This window comes from Anopheles maculipalpis, chromosome 3RL (assembly GCF_943734695.1).
Source record: "Anopheles maculipalpis chromosome 3RL, idAnoMacuDA_375_x, whole genome shotgun sequence".
NCBI classification, from domain to species: domain Eukaryota; kingdom Metazoa; phylum Arthropoda; class Insecta; order Diptera; family Culicidae; genus Anopheles; species Anopheles maculipalpis.
The window spans coordinates 5054320-5075776 of record NC_064872.1 but is presented as its reverse complement, the minus strand read 5'-3'; the positions used below and the strand labels follow the sequence as shown (position 1 = coordinate 5075776).

The window sequence follows — 21457 nt, the reverse complement described above, 5'->3', positions numbered from 1 at the left end:
TTTATTTCACCTTTGCTCGCACGCACACAAAACAATTGGTCGACGCATCTTCTGCTAGAAAGCAGCTTTACTATTATTATTCTGTAAGCGAAATCAATTGGGTAAAAGGAAAATGAAAGTTAACTGAACCAAAAAAAGGAAAACAACAAAAAAAAACACACACACACACACACAACCAGTAAGAAAAGGAACTAGTACGTAACAAGAAATAGAAACCTGCGCTCGAGAATCCTTACCAATCGAATCGCCAAGCGAAAATCGAGTTGGTTTTTTGATACATAGACTTTGCATGATATTTCCCTGCTGGCCACAATTGGTTACTTTGGAGAGCTTTTCTCTTGCCAGTAAATGGTGTTTTGAGTTTTTATTTGTGCTCTCAGAATGATAGCTTTTTAGAACAAGAATTCCAAAGCCTATACACCACCATCTTTCGAACCAATCTTACCAACAAACTGTCTAGGTGGGTTGCGTTTTTCAATTAAAATAAAATCGGGAGAGGAACAAAACCAAATCTTTGCACTTAAACAATCGAATGGCCTTAAATTGGATGCGAGAAGGAAGGGACGATTTATTCAGGTGATCAGGGATTATTAGGAAAGTGACAGAAGTGTCTGCAAAGCGGGCATCTGCTCGATCGTTTAGGATTTTTGTGTGTGCGTGTTATTTTGCCGCCGATCTTCCGATTAGGATAGGACTCAAGGTAAACGGAGACGGAGGAATTGAGGATCGATGAGTTGTGGCAGGCTCCCAGCTCTATCCCGCCCACCCCGCTATTTGTAGCTCTCTATACATTTGCTATGCTCAATGTGGCGCATTCATGTCTTCAACGCAAAAAAAAAAACATCGGCATTTTGTAGTTTTGCAACGTGTTTCATTCGACGCCATTTGTCAGACCGGAATTACACGGTGAAACGGCCATATTTTTGTTTGCGTTTCCGTTGTTAGCTGGGAAAGATTTTAACCATAAATCGACAGTGATGCTATAATAGTGAATGTAAAAGAAAGTAAAATAATAATCAAGAAAATATAAATGAACGTGTTAAACAACTGATTCACTGTGTGGGATGATTCTGGATGTGTAACGTCTAGGGGACTCCTCTTACAAAACTCATCAATGGGTGTGGATGGAAATGGAATTTAAAAGTGTAAAAGCTAGTATAAAATACCATAACCATTAAATTAAAAACAAAAGAAAACAAAAAGCTCGATAATTGTTAAGTATAAACGTGATAAAACCACACAGCCACATAACACACAGACAGACATAAACCAAGCATTGTTTGTTGTATTTAGTAGATACATACTACCATGATACCACTGTTTAATGTTGAAAATTGAGAGAAAACAGCTCTGGATCCAATGATTAAAGATTAACTAAATGAAATTGATATAGCAAAATCTGCAAACCATCCCACAACGGCCGATTAAGTTTGGAAAAAGGTTTAAATTTTTGGTTGGCACCCTTTATCGTTGCAATCTTGTGTACAGGCAAACGAAGCCAAAGAGTCTCTACCGCAACTCATCCTAGACAGTAAAAATCGTATCGGGATGGGGATGAATTAAGCAGAAGAGTAAATATAGCGTAATATAGTATGTGTAGATGTCGTTGTTGAAAAGTAGATAAATTAAACGTGAAAATGGATGCAGATAATAATTCCCAGAAAAAGATCAACATTACACACCTGTTGAATTGTACTGGAAGACAACACACAGAAAAACACAAACCATAGTCCCATTACCAGTGTGATCGTGACTGATCGTGAGCACAGATTAACGACTTGAAAAGGAAGCATTGATTTTATAACAGAAATACTCCATCTAATTGCGAGTCGGGTAGGTTGGAGCCCAAATCCATGGGAACTAAGCACTAAGCACACTCATTCACTAGGCAGGATGATGCGCGTGTTAACTAGTAAGAATGTACAATATTACCTTCTTCGTTAGTTAGATAATTTACATGTTGTTACGTTACAGGCTTACCTTCTTGAAAGACCGCGCATATGTACAGCGATGAGCAGCTGTTAAAGGCGTATTCAATTCTAACCACGGTGTATAGTGCGCATATAGAAAAAAGCAATAGAAAAATGTACACTGTTCCCCTTCCCAACCCAAACATAAACACACGCACACACATTCTGATAACAAACAGTGCGATGAAAATATCAACATTTATATGAGTTTGATGCGGCGGTGGCACCAACAAAAAAAAAAGATTGTATGTTGTATGTGCTCTGTCTCTACTTCGGTCTCTGTTACCTCTTTGTATAACCCTCCCAGAGTATGAAGATTATTTTTATATTTGTGGAAACCGAATACAATCCAGCATCCAGAAATAAAACATCGTTGGAATATAAGACGATCGGGCTTTTGGTTTAGTTTTCCTTGTGAAAGAATTAAACACACGGGCGCTCGGTAAACCTTATCCAACGGTCAATTTGAAAAGGGGGTTGAAATAATTCACGTGATTCGTTTCTAAAAAACACCACACTATGGAATATGGACGTTTTTATTGAAACTGTTAATAAAGGGAGCTTAATTTATTGAGATTGATTCTGATTCATCTTTTTGACTCCTTTGCAACATAAATTTAATTTGAATTTGTTATGTTTTGCTTTATTTTAGTATTTAGGACAATTTTGACCGATTGAAAAGATTCGTCTACCATCGTGGTGAATATGAACATAGCAATAATCTTTTCCATTTGTTTGTGTTGTTTGGGTCATAACTAACCTCATTTTAACACATTTCCAATAAAAACTAATAAAATTACGATTTCTTTATCAATAACATTCACCTGGAAATAAAATGTAGACCATAACCTGTAAGAACAGAATCACCACAGCTGTCATCCAGCGTGCGCGCCGTTGACTATCCCTGACATTCCAAACATTTTCGACCGTGCAAACGGTGCATGTTTCATTGTGCACTGCTGACTACGTGAGTCAGTTGGAAGCCTCACTCCGAGACGGAAACAGTGTTGCAACAACCTTCCATCTCGCTTCTAATGGTGCGCGCACGAGCGAGACCAAACGCTATGAATCGCCGCACCGCCGGCACCGACTGCCGGCGTCGCGCACGTCAAACACCGACAAACCTGCTCCTACGACGACTAGACTCAAAAGCGCTTCCGTGAAAATTCTGCACACGCCGCCGTCTATTGCAAAGGTCCGCTAGAGTGTGCTGTACGGGAAACGGTTGCGATCAAAGCGAGTGGAGCAGTCGTAGCAGTCGAGTCAGAAGAGTTGGTGGTTGGTTAGCCGTTGGTTTGATATTTCGTGGGAAAGCAGTTGAATACTTTCTGAAAAAGTGTGGTTTTTCCCTGATATCCTGGAAGGAGAGAAGAGAAGTGCCCGGTGTTTTTTGCGAGCGAAGAGGAGACGAAGGTATGAATAAGGAGTGGGACGTGGTATTAATTCTGGGTGCGAGACCTCCGTGAACGAACGTAAAGCGAGATCTTATTTCGGTAAGAATCGGTTTTCTAATCGCGATTCCTTTCCCGGGCGGACAAGACAACGTCGATAAATATGAGCCGAGAGGACCCAGGGATAGGTGGCCTGCTTAGGTGTGTGAACTCCCGTTGGAAAATCGATCCATCGGAAGGGAGGGGGGCCCCTCTCCCTCAATTGCTAGCTGCACACCAACGCAGATGCAGACACAAGACACAGAGCCACGCGTGACAAAAAATGGCGATAAGTAGGCCCGTACACTTTCTCGATGCATAAAGGCGATATTTTCGATTGGCGGCGCTCACACACACGCACACATATCCGGAAGTCGTTTTTCTCGATGGCACACATTTCTTGCAGCGGCGAGGGGCATGCATTTGCAACTGTGCGCGCGCCCTCTATCTTCGAAAACCGGGCGCTGGTAGTGGCGCAATGGCGACCACCATCTACCGGGAGGCGCGTTGCAAAAGACACACACACGCGGCACAGGATAAGGAGCCAACCGGATAGCCGCCATTCAACGTCGCCCGTGGGTATTACGCATTTCTCGTTCGAGGAGGAAATTTGTTCAATTGACGATGGATGAGATAGAGTGCTAGAGAAGAGGGGGAGCGAGAGAAAGAGAGGGAGGAGGTGTGAGGAAGAGAGGGTAGAGTTGAAGAGGAGGAGGGTGTGTGTGAGAAGGAAGAGTGAGGGAGAGAAAGAGAAGGGTGACATTGTTCTAATCGCAGTTGGCCGAGGAAAACGCAAGCAACACCCACCCGTCTCCCGGTATAATGGAGAAGTTCCGTTGTGTGTGTGTGGCGTGAAGGTCATGGGTTTCTTCGTTGCAAAAACCCTCTTCGCAACTCTTGTGTATGTGTAGAGCTAACAGCCAGCAACTTTCGAATCTCCGGGGGTGTAGAGTACCCACCAGCAACGGCCAGCCAACCTCTGGAGCTGCGTGGAAAATGATGCAATCGGAACATGCACGCACACACATACGTACTGAGATGATGTGCCGTAATGCCAAACCACATAAGGATGCTGCCAGAGGAAGCTATGAAATATAGATTATTTCGTATATTTCGCGTTAGTGATGAGATGTCGATAGTAGAGAGAAGGGAGGAAGGCCAGGGTGATTCATCTGTGAGAGAGGGAGAGAAAGAGAGCAAGAGAGTATAAGAGGGCAATCCCGCGACTCGGACGACGGACATCTTGGAGTTTTCATCATCGTTAAAAAATTTCCAATTGTGATTCCTCGAATACGATAGGAAAAAGTCTCCGTATACAGCGCCGCGTCCTGTGTTTGTGTGTGTATTTGTGTATCTCTAAAGATCCTTCAAAATCTGATTCCGTCCAAACTCCCCCCTCGGTTCCTGTATCCTGATCTTTCATTCGTTGGACACGTTCGGCTCATCGCCAGACCAGAAAAAAAACATGCCTACGCGCCGCGCCATCTCAAGCGTGTGCATTATCAACTTCCAACAAAACCAAAAATGGTGTACCTAATTTTTATTCCGCAGAGAGTGTGCGAAAGAGAAAGAGAGTGTAAGAGGTTGAGATCCAGCGCAGCCCTGTTACGCCAAAGATAGTTTTTTTTGGTGTTTGATAGCGAGAAGGAGATTGTGAGAGAAGCGAAGCCCCCGAGATCACCGCGAGCACACACAAGAGCCTACTGTGAATTTTCTTGAAACCTTCTCCGGATCAACCAGCAAAAAAAAGCCGCCAAGATGATGACGACAAACACTTGCTTCAAGTGTGACCGTCCCGGTCACTATGCGCGCGACTGCCAGAACGTTGGTGGCGGCGGTGGCCGTGGAGTCGGTGGACCGCGTGATCGTCGGGACTTTGGCCGGCGAGAGAAGTGTTACAAGTGTAACCAGATGGGCCACTTTGCCCGTGACTGCAAGGAGGATCTGGACCGGTGCTACCGGTGCAATGGTGAGTACACACACACACACACTGTAAAGCATGTTTTTGTTAGGTTATGTTTTCATTATCTTTAATTTATACTAGTTGTCTAATCTTTATACGGCTTGATGATCCTGGGTAAAGAAACCCCTCCAGGTAGTCTCTTTCGATTGAGTATTTTGTTACGGATAAAATGAAGTTAAACGAAGCCAGTAGTTGGCAAGCTCGTCCAGGACCTCTCGAGGTTTATGAGCTAAAAAACTGTAGAACAAGTGTGATTATATTATTACGGTTTACCGCTTGTTAGTATTGTTATATTTTGTGGAAATGTTATCCAGTTTTTCATTAACGAGGGACGCACATTTTGTTGGTTATGTGTTGTCAACGTTGTCTTTGACGTAGGCAATAAAAGCGCCGGCAGCGCCACCCTGAAACGTGTGCGCTCGGCGTTCGTGGCGACTTATTGCATTACGTGCGTGTATTGAGCTGTGTGTGTGCATGCAGCACACTGCAATCTTGTCGCTTCCATGTGGTTTTTCTGATGGGTTTTCCCTTCTAAAGTGGTGGATTCTAATTTTTTCGTAATTTTCTTGAGCCGAAGAATGCGGCTCAAATATAACTTGCTTCCGGTATTCTTTGTTCCGGCACACATACAGCGCATCCACATACACATACCGGGTGCCGGCAGCCGGCTTTGGGCCTAAATTGCGTTCGCCGGTGTCTGTTGTGTGCGTGTATTAACGATTTCTACCGCCAGATCGCGCTGCCACTTGACGACACGCACACGTACAGCCTGCTGAGCATGAGAAACACGAAAATGGTGTTATGTTCCTGTTGGAGAACGTGTGTTAGTGGCGATGATTTTAATGGCGGCAGCTGCTGCTACTTTGCGATCATCAGCATCATCGCATTCTCTTGGCTGTATGCCTCGTGTGCGCCTCGTTTGTATGAAAATGTATAAGGTGTTTTTTGCAGCAAATTGATATTGCGTCGTTTTTCATTACTTCTTCGTGCGATTGCTTGTTTAACCGGTTTGTGTTTTTTCACACCACCAACGTCCATTCTGGCTATTTTGTTTACTCGGCAGAATGGAAGAAGCATTGCCTTAAAATATAAAATACATTTCCTATTTATAATGAGCACCATATGCGGTCTTCAGAAAGAGTATAGAAGGACTGGTATCAATTCCCATTCCGTCTAATATCAAACATGTATTAAGAAAGTACATTTTATTAAAAGTTAAGTAAAAAAACTATAAGTACGTTCTTTTTTCAAGGTCTACCGTAATTACGCCGTTGTGGTGTGGTATTCTTTTCATTCGTTCTCATTGGCTGTCTTAGCAACGTAATCGTGTACGTCGCCGTGGTCTTCGTCGTCATCACAGACACGAACAAACACACACGTACTTCTCCGGTTGGCAACCTTTTTCCCCATTTTCTCTACCGTTGTCTCTCCAGGTTGTCTTTTACACGGGGTTTCCATCGCTTTCGAGCAGAAAATTACAGCTGCTGTGCAGCAGAGTTACCTCTGTCTGCTTTTTTCCCCTCCGGTGTGCGCACTCGGTTGTGAAGTGGAAATGATTCAATGATGCATTGATTATGCATGCAATACGCAACAAATTTTTTGCATATGAACCGGATCCATCCACTGCCTAAGAGAGCGGTAGAACGGGAAAGAAAAGGCCCACTGTTTTAATTTTCCTCTGGTTGAGAGTTTTCTCCATCCTTACCGGGTGCGATTAAACCAGAAATTAATCGATGTAATTTAATCAATCATCTACCGACGCGGCCCTTTTTAGTGCACCTTTTCACATCCGCCGCTGTTAATCATGTTCGTTTTGGTTGGTAACCACTTTTCTTGTTCAATCGGTTGGTTGGCCCCCGGTGTGAAAAATCGGTGTGGAGGCGGGTAATGACGATGATGATGAGAGCGCGGATAAAATGTTGGTAATGGTGGTGTGTGTTTAGTGTACATGCGCGCCATGTCAGAAAGTAGCAACACACAACAACGAACGAACGCACGCACGGTGTCCGTCGTTCGCCAACATACAGGTCTGCTCTCACTAATGCGGCTGTTCTGTCCGTTTGTGTTTGTGTGGGAATTTTCTTCGCTTGATTATTTTCCGTACAAAAAGAAAATGTGTAAGTACTGTTTCTTCTGCTGGCGCTACATTGAGGAATTTAAGCTACAGCAGTTCCTCGATATGCGCATTGTCGTTCTACGCTATTGTGTCAAAAACTCACATTTCATTAGATTTTCATTTTCATAGAAGTCCAGGCTATAGCGTTTATTGGGGAGCTACTGTAGTTTAGGGAAGCACAATTGTAAAGGCCGGGCTACATTGATCGTACTCGCAAGCGTAATTTTTATATTCACTAGCGCATCTGGCGGCGACCAGCGCAAGCTAGATGTGGGTATAATTTAAGTGCCAAAATTATTCATGCTTGGTGTCTCATCAATTTTCGACCAGGCTGTCTGTATGCCGTAACACGTGCTATTTTTATATTAAATGTATACAAATAGGCCGGTAAATTTTGCTTACAATTTTATAAAAAAAAAAGTTCTACCAAGCAATATGACAAAGCCGTTCCTCATGAATAAAAAAACTCGCTCTATACTAAAAACCGCTACAATACCAAAACGAACAACCAGTTTCACACACTCTGCAATGTAGTTTAAATGATGAAATAGATGGACAAACCCTACAACAAATTATTTAAGCACTTGTGAAACCTACAAACACTACATTTTTCAATAAAATGTTCAGCTCAATTGCGGCCCCGAGCCGAGCCGGCGATTCACAGACAACAGTTCACACACACACACACACAATTTTCGTTAAAAACAGTTGTACTTACTATTTTTTCATTGCGTCCACTGCTTCCTGCTTGTTCCATGGCTAGAAATACAATATGTATGTTAAATTACCACATATTTTCAAAAAAACATACACGACAAAATATCGAACATACTCACCGAGCTGTTTGTTTACTGGTTTGTGATCAAAATTATAGGCTCCTCGACCCAAAACGCTTTTTGACAGATAAATTATACCAGCCTCTAGCTTCGACCCGCCGCCGCTAGATGGCGTATGCGTTCACAAAAATTACACTCAGGAGTACGATCAATGTAGCCCGGCCTTAAGGTTCTTCGAACTGCGGAATTCCAATTAGTCTTGAGTTCTGTAAAAAGTAACACTTCTCTGTATGTGTACGACTCCCCACGAGTGTGGTTATCAGTATAGCATAAAACTTACATTTTACGGTTTGTTCCAATAATCAGAAGCAAGTTTATGGTTTGCCGATAAGGAAAAGAGCTGATTATTTTTGCACACCCAAGAAGTAAGGCCCCGTTCCTTGTGTGGACGTACGTTGTTTATGCACTGATAACGGTCTAGATTTCGTAAATGGTTCGATTTGAACCCTATGTGCACAAACCCCCCAGCAGAGAGCGCATAGAAATAGCAGAATGAGGGAACGGGGATGATTAGTAGCTGATTTTAGTTAAATTTAGAAATACTTTTTTGTGTATATATTTGTACTAAAAAAAGTTTTGTTATACTCAAACGCACATTCCAGGCAGTGGCCATATTGCACGCGACTGCAGCCTGTCCCCGGACGATTCGTGCTGCTACAACTGCAACCAGAGCGGCCATCTGGCCCGCAACTGCCCGGAGAAGAGCGACCGCGACATGAACGTGTCGTGCTACAACTGCAACAAGAGTGGCCACATTTCGCGCAACTGTCCGTCCGGTGACAAGTCGTGCTACAGCTGCGGCAAGATCGGTCACTTGAGTCGCGACTGCACAGAGAACAAGGGTCGGGATTAGAAGTCGGGTTACTCGTCGTGGTGTGGCAGTAACAACAACACTGCGGCGTATTTCCGCTTGCCACATCAGTCCACCTCCTCCTCCTCTACGACAGCAGCAGTAGCGGCGGCGAATGCATCATCATCTCCACATCAGCAGCAGCAGCAACATCACCATCATCACCAGCAGCACATGCAGCAACAACAACAGCAACAGTCGCAGATGAACCATCATCAACAGCAGCAGCCTCCTCCGGCGCCACCACCCCATCATCATCATCATCATCCTCATCATACGCATCATCCGGCGGCGTCGGCTGGGCCACCACTGCACGGCATGCCACATGGGCCACCCCATCTGCATGGGATTGCCGCAGCTCACCAGCAGCAGCAGCAGAACCACCATCATCCCCAACAGCAGCAACCGCCACAACAGGGCGGTCCTCCTCCCCACCAGCACTATGCGGCCCATCCGCATACCCAGCAGCAGCAGCAACAACAGCAGCAGCTAACCTTTGCCGAGACGACCAAGTCGACCATTCTCAAGACGGCGGCAGGGGGCGTTGGTAGTGGAGGGGCGGGCGCACCCGGGACCGGTTACGTGCTGCAGGAAAATTATTACAACTCAGCCACCGCTTCATCGGCACTGATTGGCCATTCACCGTATGGCACGGTTGTGCCACCGATCGGTGCCGCTGGTGGTGGGACGGCTGGTGGAGTGGTTGGTGGTGGTGCCGCGTGTGCTGCAGCCGCCATATCGGCTAGCAAGCCTCGATTTAAACTGTAAACCGCGATGACAAAAATGGCGGCCCGCGGTAACGATGTTGAGAATGTAGGAAGAACATATTAAGAAAGGTAAAAAAATCTTTAGGAAAGGAATCGGGAGGAGTGGAGGGATTGCGTGTAGGATTGTAGCGGAAAAAAGAAGAGAAAACACGACAGAAAGAGTAAAAAACCGAAACTTCATTTATTATAAACAAACAAAAAAACACTATCCTTAAAAACATTATTGATAAAAAGAAGAAAAACAAAAAGCCAGAAAAATGAATACAAAACACAGCAAAACAAAACCCTATGCGCATTATATATTATACACACTTCTAAAAAGAAAGGAAAACGAGCGAGCAGCAGAAGGAAACGGAAACGATGGCAAACAGCAACCCACGACAAACAAACAAAACCCCTAACCTCAATTTTGCGTATGCGTGTGTTTCACAACACAACTGCAGGAAAAGGAAGGTAGAATGTCCCTTTTGTACCACACCACCTCCCAATTACCGCTCTCATTTTAAGTTCACTGCAACAGTTATTAGCTTTACACTGGCTCGACCGGAAGAAGAAACAGCGAGATATAATGTGTGTGACTGGAAATTCGGATAGAGAAAAGAGACTATTTTAGGGTAAAAATATCGAAAAGATTACCTTTTTTTTTCTTTTGGTCTTGAGAGAGGAGGTTTGAGTGGTGGTGTCGGTCCACTGTTTTGAAGTTCCACTTTCTCCAAGAGGAACTTATTCGTTATATATCGCCTATGTTTTCAATGGGCACACAACACAATCGTGGTCGATTCTAGAGAGGCTTAAATTTAATTTCACAATCTTTCGTCGCTTAGGAGAGGGTCTCACAACCGGAATATTGTTATATAGCGGTGCGCGTAGGACAAATCTCTCTCAGCGCTGGTATCTGGGAAGGGAATCCATTCGGTCGACGAAGAAAACGACGATGCGTTAAAATTTCAATCCAATTTGTCATGTTGTATGCCACGTTTCGTTTTAGGATGTAGTGCAAGAGGAGGCGTAACAACTGCAACAAGGGTGGAAGGAAAGGTATATTTAGGGATCCCTTATCTAAAGTAAAAACACAGGACAAGTGAACCTTTCTCTCTCTACAATGCAAGGTGGCAGTAGCAGACAGTGTAGTAGCAGTTTTTTGGGCCGAGAGGTTTAATTGGGTTGCGGACGGAAGCGGAAGTAGTATGCCCTTCTAAAGCATACCGATGACTTTATATTTTGTTTGCTGCATCCCAAGCGCGATTGCATATTTGCAAATGCAAAAGAAAAGGCAAAGACGCGCGCGCAGAGAAGACTGTCGAAGAGAGAGAACCAGGTGTGTGTGTAGTAGTAAGCAGCAGCAGTAGCAGCAGTAGCAGAAGATTGAAGTAAAAAAGAGAGGAAAATTGAAGAATTTGTAATAGTGGTTAATTTGAATTATTGTGAAAGCTGGGCGCGAGAAAAACAAAGAAAACCGTAATCCTAACACGAAACAAAACAAACACACATTGTATGACTGTATCTTTCTGTTCGCTTTTTGTTTGGTTGTGTGTTGTGAAACGCACCAAGCGGTGTTATATGTTGCGTGGAGAACTACCTCCCTCCTGGTGGTATTGGAAGAAAAGATGGAGAAAAATCGGTCGGTTGTTATTATGATGGATTTGGATAAGGGTGAGTGATCTTTTGTTTTTCAAGACGTTTGTTGTAATTATAATGAAGTCCGCGTTTGGTGCGTGTTTTAAAGTGTTTAATTTTCCGATCCCTTTTAATGTAATTCTGCGTGTGTGATTCGCTCACAAATGGCACACACTCGCATTATCGATTTCCCCGCATTAGGTGTAACGCGTCTCAGCTGCATCAACAACACAGACACAAAAACTTATATTCGCCGCCATTTGGTAGGACGACTAAGTAGATTTACATGTTGGAATAATGTGGTGTGCTCACACAGCAACAAGTGTGTCATTTATTGGTTTAAGTTATTTTTTGTTTAGCATAAAACACCTTACACACATACACTTAACAAAATCCTCCCATTAGAACAATCGGTGTGGAAAGTTTTCATCTTCACACCTGTAAAAACAAAGTAAGTGACATCTTATACAAATATCTCCCACGTGCGCGCACCCTCACACACCGGTTTTCCCCCAAACAGCCTGATGATAATAATGTAAGTGGTGGTGATGATCTTACAAACGCAACAGCAAACTAAAAAGAAGTAAAAATCCCTAAAACAAGTAAATGAAAGTGCTGATGCTACAACTCCCTCTCTCTCTATCTCCTCTATATGTAGTGTATCAGCATGTTTTATTAGTGTCGATGAACGTCTACAAGAAACAAACAAACAAAAAACTCACATAAATAATATAACTCTAATGAGAACACAGTGTCACGTAAAAGAAAACATAAGGAGAAACACAAAAAAATTAACAAAAACGTATAAAAAACCTGGAAGAAGAGAAGCTAATACAATACAATGAGAAGAGAACGCGGGATAAGGATATGTTGTGAAGAAGGGTGTGTAAATCATCGTACAAAAACGTGTGTTACATTGTGTAGTTCGAAGGTAGAAGGAACCGCCGTAGACGACCAACTCTTTTACCCTAAAGCACACACATACGCCTAGAGAAGAATCAGAATGCGGAATCGTAGGATGTCGTTTTCACAACTCCCCATATGTGACGGTCTGGAAGAAGGTATTGCAAAAAGAAGATAGTTTTTTTACGGAAGATCGGTGCTTGGAACACAACTACTTACGTCAGGGTTGTTGGTTGAATGGTTTAATTTTATTTTAAACTACCATTTGTAATGGTTTTCCAGGGAGGTTTTATATTAACTCATCAGAAATGATGGACCCTAGATTTGATGTGGCCTGTAGCGTGGATGACTCTCCATACCCCTTTGAAGATATGTGGGAATTTATTGGCTGATAGTGGGGGGCTCCTTGGATGACGAAACCTCTACGACTAAAGAATCTTTCAGTAGACGAGGTTTCTTAAACGACTAAGAGGCCTCTTTCATTGCGAGACATCTGAGATGATGGGACTGCCTCGACTACAAGATCGTTTTGATAGACAAAGTCCTTTGAATGATGAGGACTTTTCTCTACCACGAGATCTTATGGTAGAGATGCAGCTTAAATGACGAGGGTCCTTCAACTGCGAGGTCCAGCGATAGAAGAGAGGTTCCTTACAAGAGGAGATCTTTACAAGGATAAAATCTAGGGCCTTTGGACAACAACAGTCGAATAAGAAATATCGTCGAGCTCTGGGAAATTCAGCCGAAAAACTCATGTTTTCTTTTTCTCCGATTTGTAAGGGCGTTCGGTTTTTGCAACTGTGATAAAAGCAGCACACACGAAACACGAGGACGAGGTAATGATGGAAGTTCGGATGCTTGATAAACGTATTCCCCAAGGTGTAGTTACTTAATGAGAGAGTGGACGAAGCCTGTCACAAGAGACTGTTGACGAGTTTTTGTTTATTGTGCACCAGCTGAGCAGCTAGTCAGTTCGCAATGTTTTCGCAAGGAAACTCTCCCGAAATGGAAGTTTGAAATTATTCTATCTCCTCTCATCCTTCGTATTATAGAGCAACCCGTCCGGAGGGAAAGATGAATTGCGAAAGAGGCAGCCATTGTAGTACAATTAGCAGTACGTGGTGAATGGAAGAAGCAACGGCGAGACGAGAAGATCGCATTTAGTCAAAGCCAATGAAACCTTTATTCAGCTTAGAAGTAGCAAACGAAAGGAAGGATAAGAGTTTATACAGAGGACGATCTGATAACTGCCCCCAAACGGAAGAACGAAAGGAAGGCACTCCACGTGTATTTATGTACAAGGGAGAGGGATCATGACCCTCTCTCTTTATGCCGTATTATGCGAAGGTGAGCAGAAGTATGAGCGCAAAAGGATAAAAGCAATTCGATTGAAGGATGATGTAATGGAAGTAATATAAGCCAGAGGAAAAGGAAGCCGACAGGTCAAAGCAGACAAAAGGCAGAAGAACAACCTATATGAACCTGAATTTAAAACATAAAAAATACTAACCAGTCACTTTTACACGAAGAAAATATGTGTGTGTATGTGGTCCCCAAGGGATACATACGCGTTTGGGGCGGGTGTATTTATCGAAGGTGAATCCGCGCAAAGAGGACATTCGGTGATGCGTGTGTCCTTGCAAAGAAGATGAGACTATTATCAAGAAGAGTAAGTAGTAGCGCCTTTAGTATGAGGGTGTGAAGTTGAAGGTGGTGCGGAAATCCCCACGTGGGAGACAGTAACAGCAGTCGAAGGAGGGAGAGTGGATTATCGTTTTATGATAATCACGAAATTATTTTTCATAATATTTACTGCGAAAGAAGTACGAAGAACGAACTGCCTGATGAGGACGAATCTCGAAGCACAGCGGAGATGAAGATAGCGGCGAACACAAAAAGGGATCGTATCGAACGAATCGATTAAATCGATTAATATAGAAGGACTGTGAGTGACATGGGTGTGTATGTGAGTGTGGTGTACGGATGAGCACACACACATACGTACGGTGGTAGTTTTAACGTAACAGGAGAATTATTGATTCCGTTAACAATACGAAGATGATGATCTCTAAACCTCTAAACCGATATGAACGAGATGGGATCGGAGATTGCTTGTATGCTCGTTAAAATTTCCAACAAGGCAACAAGACTGCTTCTTAACCACAAAAGGGCAAAACCAAATACGCGAACAAAAAAAAAAAGGAAATGGGATGATTTTGTGCAAAACGGCCTTATATTTTTAATGCGTTGTGTCCTGGGCCTGTGTGTGTATGTGTATTTTCACCCCGTAGCATTTTCCCCCTTGTTGATAGTCAAAAGAGGATGAAAAATGGTAGAGAGAACTTGCCCGGATCCTGAAGAACGAAGAAAAGGGGTCATATATGGAAGGGGACCTTGAATAGGGAGAGTTTGTTACAGGAGAAAACGATCTGCTTTAACATTGTCCTTCCGAGTGAATTTTAATGATGACCTTGAATAATTATCTTTATTCTCGTTTGAATCCCAATTAAGTTGGGGATGAACTTGTTTGTTTTCTTCTTTTCTTTCTAAGCAGAAAGGGACTTTCCGTGACGGCGAAGTGAAATATTCGTGGATTGTTGGTTGTGACTCAACCCAGATCGTATTGTAAGCTGTAGAGGATGTTCGATCCTTGGCTGTATATTGAATTACACATAAAAGTGTGGAGGCTGTAGATACAGACAGCTACGGAACTTGCCTCTAGGCTATAGGCTCTGTGATAGAGACTTTGTCCAAAGTTGAGGAACCGGCAGCCCGCTATCCTCCAGATCAGCCAAGCTAGCGATGCTTTTGGTCAATGATAATGCTTTCAAAAACCCTCGCTACAAGATAGTAGAGCCCTCTACCGAATTATTTGAAGGACGCTCTAAAGTCACTAGAGAAGAGCAGCAACTTGAGACAGTGTTTTTAGTTGCTCCGGATATCATGCTGTTTCCTCTGCGATGGCAAGGGTACGAGATCATTGTTCTAGTCTCATATTGTGGATTCTTCCCTTGCAGCAGCAGCACACAAATTTTATTGCAGTGGTTGGAGTATCTTTTGTAACCACGAAAGATGACAGACACACAACTCAACGCGTGAGAAGACAAGTCCTGGTGTTCGGGGAAGGATTTTCTGTTTTTGTTGAAACAGTTCATTATAAAACCTTACAATAAAATCGAAAAAACCCGTTTGCCAACAGAAGTTTAACGAGCAAATGAAGAAGTGGTGTTGTGTGCACAGAAACTCTAAGAGACGTCAGAGTCGTAACCCCATGGATGGAAAAAACATACATACTGCTACAAATGACTATTAACTTATTTATATATCGATTAAATTATTGCCGAAAACGGAACAGATTGGACGGTGATGAAGGAAACAAAAGGTGGCGCAAGCAAAACGAGGAGAGATGCAGAGCGAGCGAGAAAAAATGGAATAAGAAAATTCAAACAAACTCGAAGGAAGGGATGACAAAAAAATCTATAAAACTGTGGAAAAAATGCAAATGGCTTTTATTGGACTCAATAAATAAGATTTGTGATCAAAAAAAGCTACTGGACGTTGTGTTTTATTTCTGTGTGTTGAAAATTGTGTTTAAATTCTTGTTTATTCTCAAATTTTATTCTACGATAACAAAATGCACCAGATTTTGCGGTGACATTTGTGACTTGCATTTCCTTCTAATACTCTAACGTAATACGGGCCTCTTTTCCGTCTACCAGCACACGGATGCCGTGCTTTAGGCAAAACTCTCGCTTAATGTACCCAAAGAACAGATCGGTTATGAGGAAAATCTGAGAAAAAATTAGGTAAAAACTTTGTTTGAATTTGTTTTGAGGCTAATGCAACGCTAGTCATCAACCGAATATTACCTGTGCAGTGCAGAAAATTAACGTCACACCGAAGTAAAAGTTGGCGTTTGCTGAATTGTTGTAGATCCACAGATGCCACACGGTCGGGGCCAGCACACTCGTGACCAGCATCGTTGCTCCCACGATGAAATTGTTCTTCATGACTGTGGGAATAGAAAGATAGTTATGTAAAAAATGAAGCTTTTCGTACGCTTTTTCTCTCTTACACATGGAGATCGATTTCCAGAGCGGTATAAGGGCGAGATAGAAGCTAACGTCGCCAACGCACGGGTACGACCGAAATACGGCCGCCAGTCCAATAAGCATCGTGGCCAGCATGATCGGTTCCTTGTGCAGTTTAAACGTGAGCGGGAATAGATACAGCAACGTGGCATTTATCTGGAACGAGTATAAAAACAGCGTCCGGAAGTGGTCGAACATTTCGGTGAAGAAGTACCAGAACAGGCCGATATTAGGCTGCAAACTGCGGCAGTTGATGCTACGGATAGAGAAATTTAATCAATTCATTTGATTATTTACGGATTATTTTTACAAACTTACATGAAGCCATACGTAGCATCAAGGAAACTCCAGTCACCACCCATCAGAAAGCTACCGAAGTAATTTACTCCCAAAAATAAACCTAAAAACAACACGCAACTACTCGCTATACTGTTGAGCCTGCTACCATTACCCGTTTGGTGATTGGCAATATGCAGTGCTCCCGGTGCGAGTAACACAAACGGATACAGATTGATCTGCGTTTCGAGTGCAAGCGCCAGAAAGCTTAACAGTCGCTGTCGACGCGACAGTCCGTAAAGGAACGCAGCTAGCAGGAAGTTGCTCCACACGGTCGTCGTCTGGCCGACACAGTTTAAAATCGTGTACGGATTGAACAGGTAAGCAAACCCAACGGACATCGGTACCGTGTGCAGATCAGCAACGACCAGATGCAACTCTTCCGTGTCCTTTGCATACGTATCCTTTTCTTTTCGTTGTTTTTCGTACATTTCGCGGATGAATACACGGGCGGCGAGCAGTAGCAGCATGCCGGTAAGTAAGTCCAACAGGATGAACAGGGCTGGTATGGCACTTGGGACATTATCTAGCAGCCAGCGGGAAGCATGTAGGATGATGGGATTTTTATGATACACATCGCCATTGTATGGATTGATACCGTTCGCGTATAGGTATGCACCTTCCTCGACTGTTGGGAATAAAGAAAATAGTTGAAGCGTCAAGCGAGCCCGGTGTTTTTTCGGCTTGAGGTGTCTTACCTCGTTTCCATGCGTTTATTGGGGTGGAAACTTCCACCCGGTTCTGTATCCCTTGGGAGTAGCGAGAGTTCATCAGCAGAAAACGTACCAGAGCGGCCACTCCTATACTTATTGCCAGTTTCATGTTTTTGATTCGTTGTTATCTGTAGCACGGCCAACAGGTTCAGTAGTTTATTAGCTTATTGAACTATTGCTTATAACACAGAAGGGTAAAATTGTAACGTGCGAAACACTTTCATACCCGATATTACCACATTTCTATTTACTTTCGATTAAAACGATTCTTTTTCCGGTTTTTGTCGGAAAACGAAGAGCGATTGGAGAATTTGTTTATCTACTGTTGGTATTGTTGTTGTTTGTTTCGCTTTTGACTTCAATGGTTGTTTACATGGGCGCGGGTTCAGCTCTCGAATCTACAACATCCGTGCAAGCTGTCAAATTATCTAACATGGGTGTTTGTTTACGTTTTCCCAGCACGGCACGAGGATAGACACTCTCTCTCCATTACATTAGGTATTTTGTAATTCAAAAGCATTTTCAAGTGCTTATTTTAGTGTTAATTTACTGTTTCTAGTTGGTCGTTCAGAAAGGAAAATCTCAAAGCTCACGAAAATGCGTATGGCCAGTGCGCTGCTGCGATCCCGCAAACCACAGAACGAAGCGGACGTACCGTTTCAGGAGGTGTTACCATTACGGCTGAAAAATCATGTCAGTGGCAAAACAGACAAAACGAGCGATGTTGCCTGCTTGCAGGAGATGGCCGTACTCTTTTCATGCCTCAAAACGCACGACTTTAATGAGAGTTTGTGTGCGAAAGAGGTAGGCACGTTCCAGCGGTGCTACAAGGTATTTCTGGACAAGAAATCGGCCAAAAAGGAAACGTCCAGTAAGGGTATGCTGGTGGCCGGAAAGGACCTAAACTATAAGCAATTGAACAAGGTGCTGAAAAAGTATCCCACATCGGCACAGAGCTAAGGAAGGAAGATACGTTTGCCGGCTGTTATTGGAAAGGTTTATGCCTGTGCATAGTGTAGTGTAATAAACAAACAAAAACAAACGATATTGAGTAGAAAACAAGTTTAATGTTTGATAACACACCAAACTAGGTAAGTGGCATTTTTTACACTAATTAATTAACTGATATTTATATCGGGTCGTAAGAGTGATGCGTAAGCGCTTATTAGCTACTAGCGCCATCTATTGTTCGGTTCCCTAAACTGTTCAACATTTTGAATAATCGTCCAGCTTTTGCATACATTTCTCGGCTAGTAGTGTTACTGTTTCGGATTTTAGTTTAAATAGACCAAAATATCATTATCATAAATAGCTTCATTCATGCCTTGTGGGCTTTATTGATTCTCTATTCCTAGTACAATAAATATAGCTGGGTGGATTGCAAACGAACCTAAACGTGGTGGCAGTGTGGGTCGTAAATTGTGCACATTTACATGACTATAAAAGTACTTTTTTCGTGTTTAATTACACACTCTAATAATAAATTAATACTCGGGAATGAGTTACAAAAAAAAACATTAACAATCGACTATCGTTAGACGACGGGACACCTCACGATGGCCGATGAAAAAAGACATTTAAATACACAAAACGATAAATTAAATAATATTCGCTTCAAAACATACTTCAAGATGGTCGACAAATTAGAACAGAATAACAAACTTAGAACACTTCCTTGCGAAACTGGAAGCCAAACTGGTCGCACTTGTAGCGCAGGGTTTTGGCAAGTTGCGGCGGCCCACAGTAAAACACCGTCACTTTGCCCTTTTTCTGGTCCTGAATTTGTTTGAACACTTTATCCCAGTTGGGTCGGCCGGCGTTGGTTCGTGTCTTGAGCCCGGTAATCAGGTCCCGCTTTTCCTTCTCGTGAAGGAGATCCAGTGCGAGCTGTAGACCGACCGCTTTCATGTCCGTCTTTTGCAGAGCGCTGGTAATGTACATATGCATCTCGAGGAAGCGCTCCATCGCTCCGCCGAGCTCTGCCTGTTCGATCTCGAGCTGGGAGAGAAGATTAACGAACCACTCGAACGATCGTTGATCTCGATTGATCCAGAAGAAATCCACCTTGCGGAGGTTCATGATCGTTGGTGGAATTTCGCTTGACCATTCGTAGGAACACCGCGGACAGCAGTGCCGGGCCTTCCAGTAACGGTGCATGATCGATTGCAGGATTGAAGCGAACGGTGTTACACCGATTCCTGTTGCAATTAGCACAGCATGTTGTGCCTGGAAGATGTGACTCGAAGGTGCTCCGTACGGTCCATCAATGTAGATTTCTAGCGGTTTACCAACGGGATAGTTAACAGGCCTAGTGCCGGGAGCTCCAGAACCAGCCGCTACAATTATACCCTGGGAAGATCCTGCCCCTATCGCAGCTACCGATGTGCCTGTACCGGGTGATATGGATCCAGTCGTGCGACCCTCTTCAGCGTCCTTCTGCGTGAAAACTCCGGGTGAAACGACGATTGAGTTGGTTGAATCACGTGGTTCACAGTTTTCTAGGCTCGGAGTCTTGAACGCAATTATCGTCGGTTTGTTGCGCATGTAGCGGAAGCTTTGGGCAAGCGATTTATTCTGGGGGCTCAGGTAGGCCAGTCCGAGTGATTGAAGCCGTGCTTTGCGGATTTGAACCTCATCGAACGAGCGTTCCGATTCCGAGCGCATGTACTCCCGAAGCCTGTTGGAACAAGGAATGATAAATGTTGTTAGAAATTTGTTGTATCGCATAAAGGGGGCCGCCCGGGAGTAGAGGCGAGGACGAAGCTCCAATCCCTTGCGGATCGTTCCCCTGTAGTAATCCTATATGCTATCTATATGCTATCAGCAAGTCTTAGTATGCCATTGATGGCCAGAGTTACTTAGTAGAAAGTCATTAAACCGAAGGAGAAGTAGTATATTGATTAAAAGTAGACATCTCTACTACTTACACCATCATACGCTCCCGTTTCTTGAATTTGTTCTGCATGTCCGGCATCGAGAGCGATTTCTCCAGCGGTACCTTTTGTTGGAAGATCAACTTGTGAAGGCTCTGCTCTGGTGTGACCTTACGCTTCGCATCCTTCAGCTCTGATCCCAGTCCAGAACCATCCGGTCCACCATCGATCACATCACCGGAGAATCCTTCATTCGATATGCCACCCACTCCACCAGCTCCACTCGATCGTGGAATTAGCTGATCGCGCCTAGAGAAGGTCCTCTGCAGTGTAGCCTGTATCTTTTTTAGAGCTCGATTTTCCGACATTTGACGCTCGAATTTAGGCTGCCCAGTGGAGGATGTGATAGGGGACGGTGCACTATACCCCTCCATGGCAAGCTTTGAAGTTCCTGGTGGATGTCTCTGCTTCATGATGCCGGCCGGTGTAGTCGAATCACCCGTCCGTGGCATTGGTCCTACAGGTCCTACCGGTTTCGCTTTGTTGAGAGCTGATTCAAAGCTGGAACTCTTGTGGATCGTTCCAGTGGGAGTTGGTTTTAGCTTCTCCTGGACCACATCAACCGTACCACCGGTAGCAGCCACGGCCGATACCGAACCCGCTCCAGAACTGCCAGCCACCAGGGCCGGTATTTCGCCATTGTGTAAACGTTCCTGCTCCCGCTCGAAGAAATTGTGTAGCCGGTTGGTCCACTCGCCAACACCGCGTATGTGTAGCCAGATGTAGTCTTCTTGCTCTGGTGCACTGCTCAGCGTGAACGGGTGCCACTCGTACTGCGCGATTGCGGGTATGTTGACGAACACGTAGTCTCCCGGTCGGAAGCAGAAGTGTAGTGGGCGCTTGATGACGAGATGCGTTACCTTGGATGGGAGTAGCAACCCGGACGAGATGTACGTCTTGCCGTGTTCGGTGCGCATCCAGACTAATCTTTG

At 43.8% G+C, this 21457-nt stretch overlaps 5 protein-coding genes across 7 annotated transcripts in view; 3 read left to right on the top strand and 2 right to left on the bottom strand.

Moving 5' to 3' along the window:
* LOC126565557 (CCHC-type zinc finger nucleic acid binding protein) overlaps positions 1 to 9294 on the top strand; it is a 132548-nt gene extending 123254 nt beyond the window's left edge. Inside the window, exons 2-3 of one of the 2 annotated variants that reach the window (XM_050222746.1) lie at positions 5159 to 5369; positions 8918 to 9294. In XM_050222746.1, the coding sequence (XP_050078703.1) occupies positions 5159 to 5369; positions 8918 to 9168 (462 nt within the window). In that variant the 3' untranslated portion in view covers positions 9169 to 9294. Of the gene's footprint in view, positions 1 to 5137; positions 5370 to 8917 lie in introns of those variants that run through there. The other variant, XM_050222745.1, reaches the window with a different exon arrangement.
* The window catches only part of LOC126565646 (uncharacterized), a 184829-nt gene extending 166277 nt beyond the window's left edge, over positions 1 to 18552 (top strand). The window contains exons 1-2 of one of the 2 annotated variants that reach the window (XM_050222844.1): positions 6390 to 6395; positions 18181 to 18552. In XM_050222844.1, the coding sequence (XP_050078801.1) occupies positions 18190 to 18552 (363 nt within the window). In that variant the 5' untranslated portion in view covers positions 6390 to 6395; positions 18181 to 18189. Of the gene's footprint in view, positions 1 to 6389; positions 6396 to 18167 lie in introns of those variants that run through there. The other variant, XM_050222843.1, reaches the window with a different exon arrangement.
* Positions 9332 to 9933, top strand: LOC126565738 (polyadenylate-binding protein 1-B-like). The gene has a single exon (XM_050222946.1). The coding sequence runs from the start codon at positions 9340 to 9342 to the stop codon at positions 9931 to 9933; it is 594 nt and encodes a 197-aa protein (XP_050078903.1). The 5' UTR covers positions 9332 to 9339.
* LOC126564718 (phosphatidylinositol glycan anchor biosynthesis class U protein) lies at positions 16124 to 17736 on the bottom strand. Its single transcript, XM_050221812.1, has 5 exons — positions 17578 to 17736; positions 16862 to 17507; positions 16528 to 16799; positions 16322 to 16464; positions 16124 to 16243 (listed from the first exon to the last, which is right to left on the bottom strand). The coding sequence occupies exons 1-5, from the start codon at positions 17699 to 17701 to the stop codon at positions 16130 to 16132; spliced, it is 1299 nt and encodes a 432-aa protein (XP_050077769.1). The 5' UTR covers positions 17702 to 17736; the 3' UTR covers positions 16124 to 16129.
* Positions 18553 to 19222: 670 nt separating the features above from the next.
* LOC126563846 (uncharacterized) overlaps positions 19223 to 21457 on the bottom strand; it is a 61157-nt gene continuing 58922 nt past the window's right edge. The window contains 2 exon segments of the mRNA XM_050220621.1: positions 19223 to 20269; positions 20520 to 21452. Of these exon segments, the coding sequence (XP_050076578.1) occupies positions 19255 to 20269; positions 20520 to 21452 (1948 nt within the window). The 3' untranslated portion in view covers positions 19223 to 19254.

What these genes read in the sequence shown, in the direction of transcription:
- LOC126565738 (XM_050222946.1), top strand. Translation starts at nt 9,340, where the DNA reads ATGCAGCAACAACAACAGCAACAGTCGCAGATGAACCATCATCAACAG.
- LOC126564718 (XM_050221812.1), bottom strand. Translation starts at nt 17,701, where the DNA reads ATGAAACTGGCAATAAGTATAGGAGTGGCCGCTCTGGTACGTTTTCTG. An exon ending in AATAAACGCATGGAAACGAG is followed by an intron (nt 17,508 to 17,577) that starts GTAAGACACCTC and finishes TATTCCCAACAG; the next exon opens with TCGAGGAAGGTGCATACCTA. An exon ending in CTGGAAATCGATCTCCATGT is followed by an intron (nt 16,465 to 16,527) that starts GTAAGAGAGAAA and finishes CTATTCCCACAG; the next exon opens with TCATGAAGAACAATTTCATC.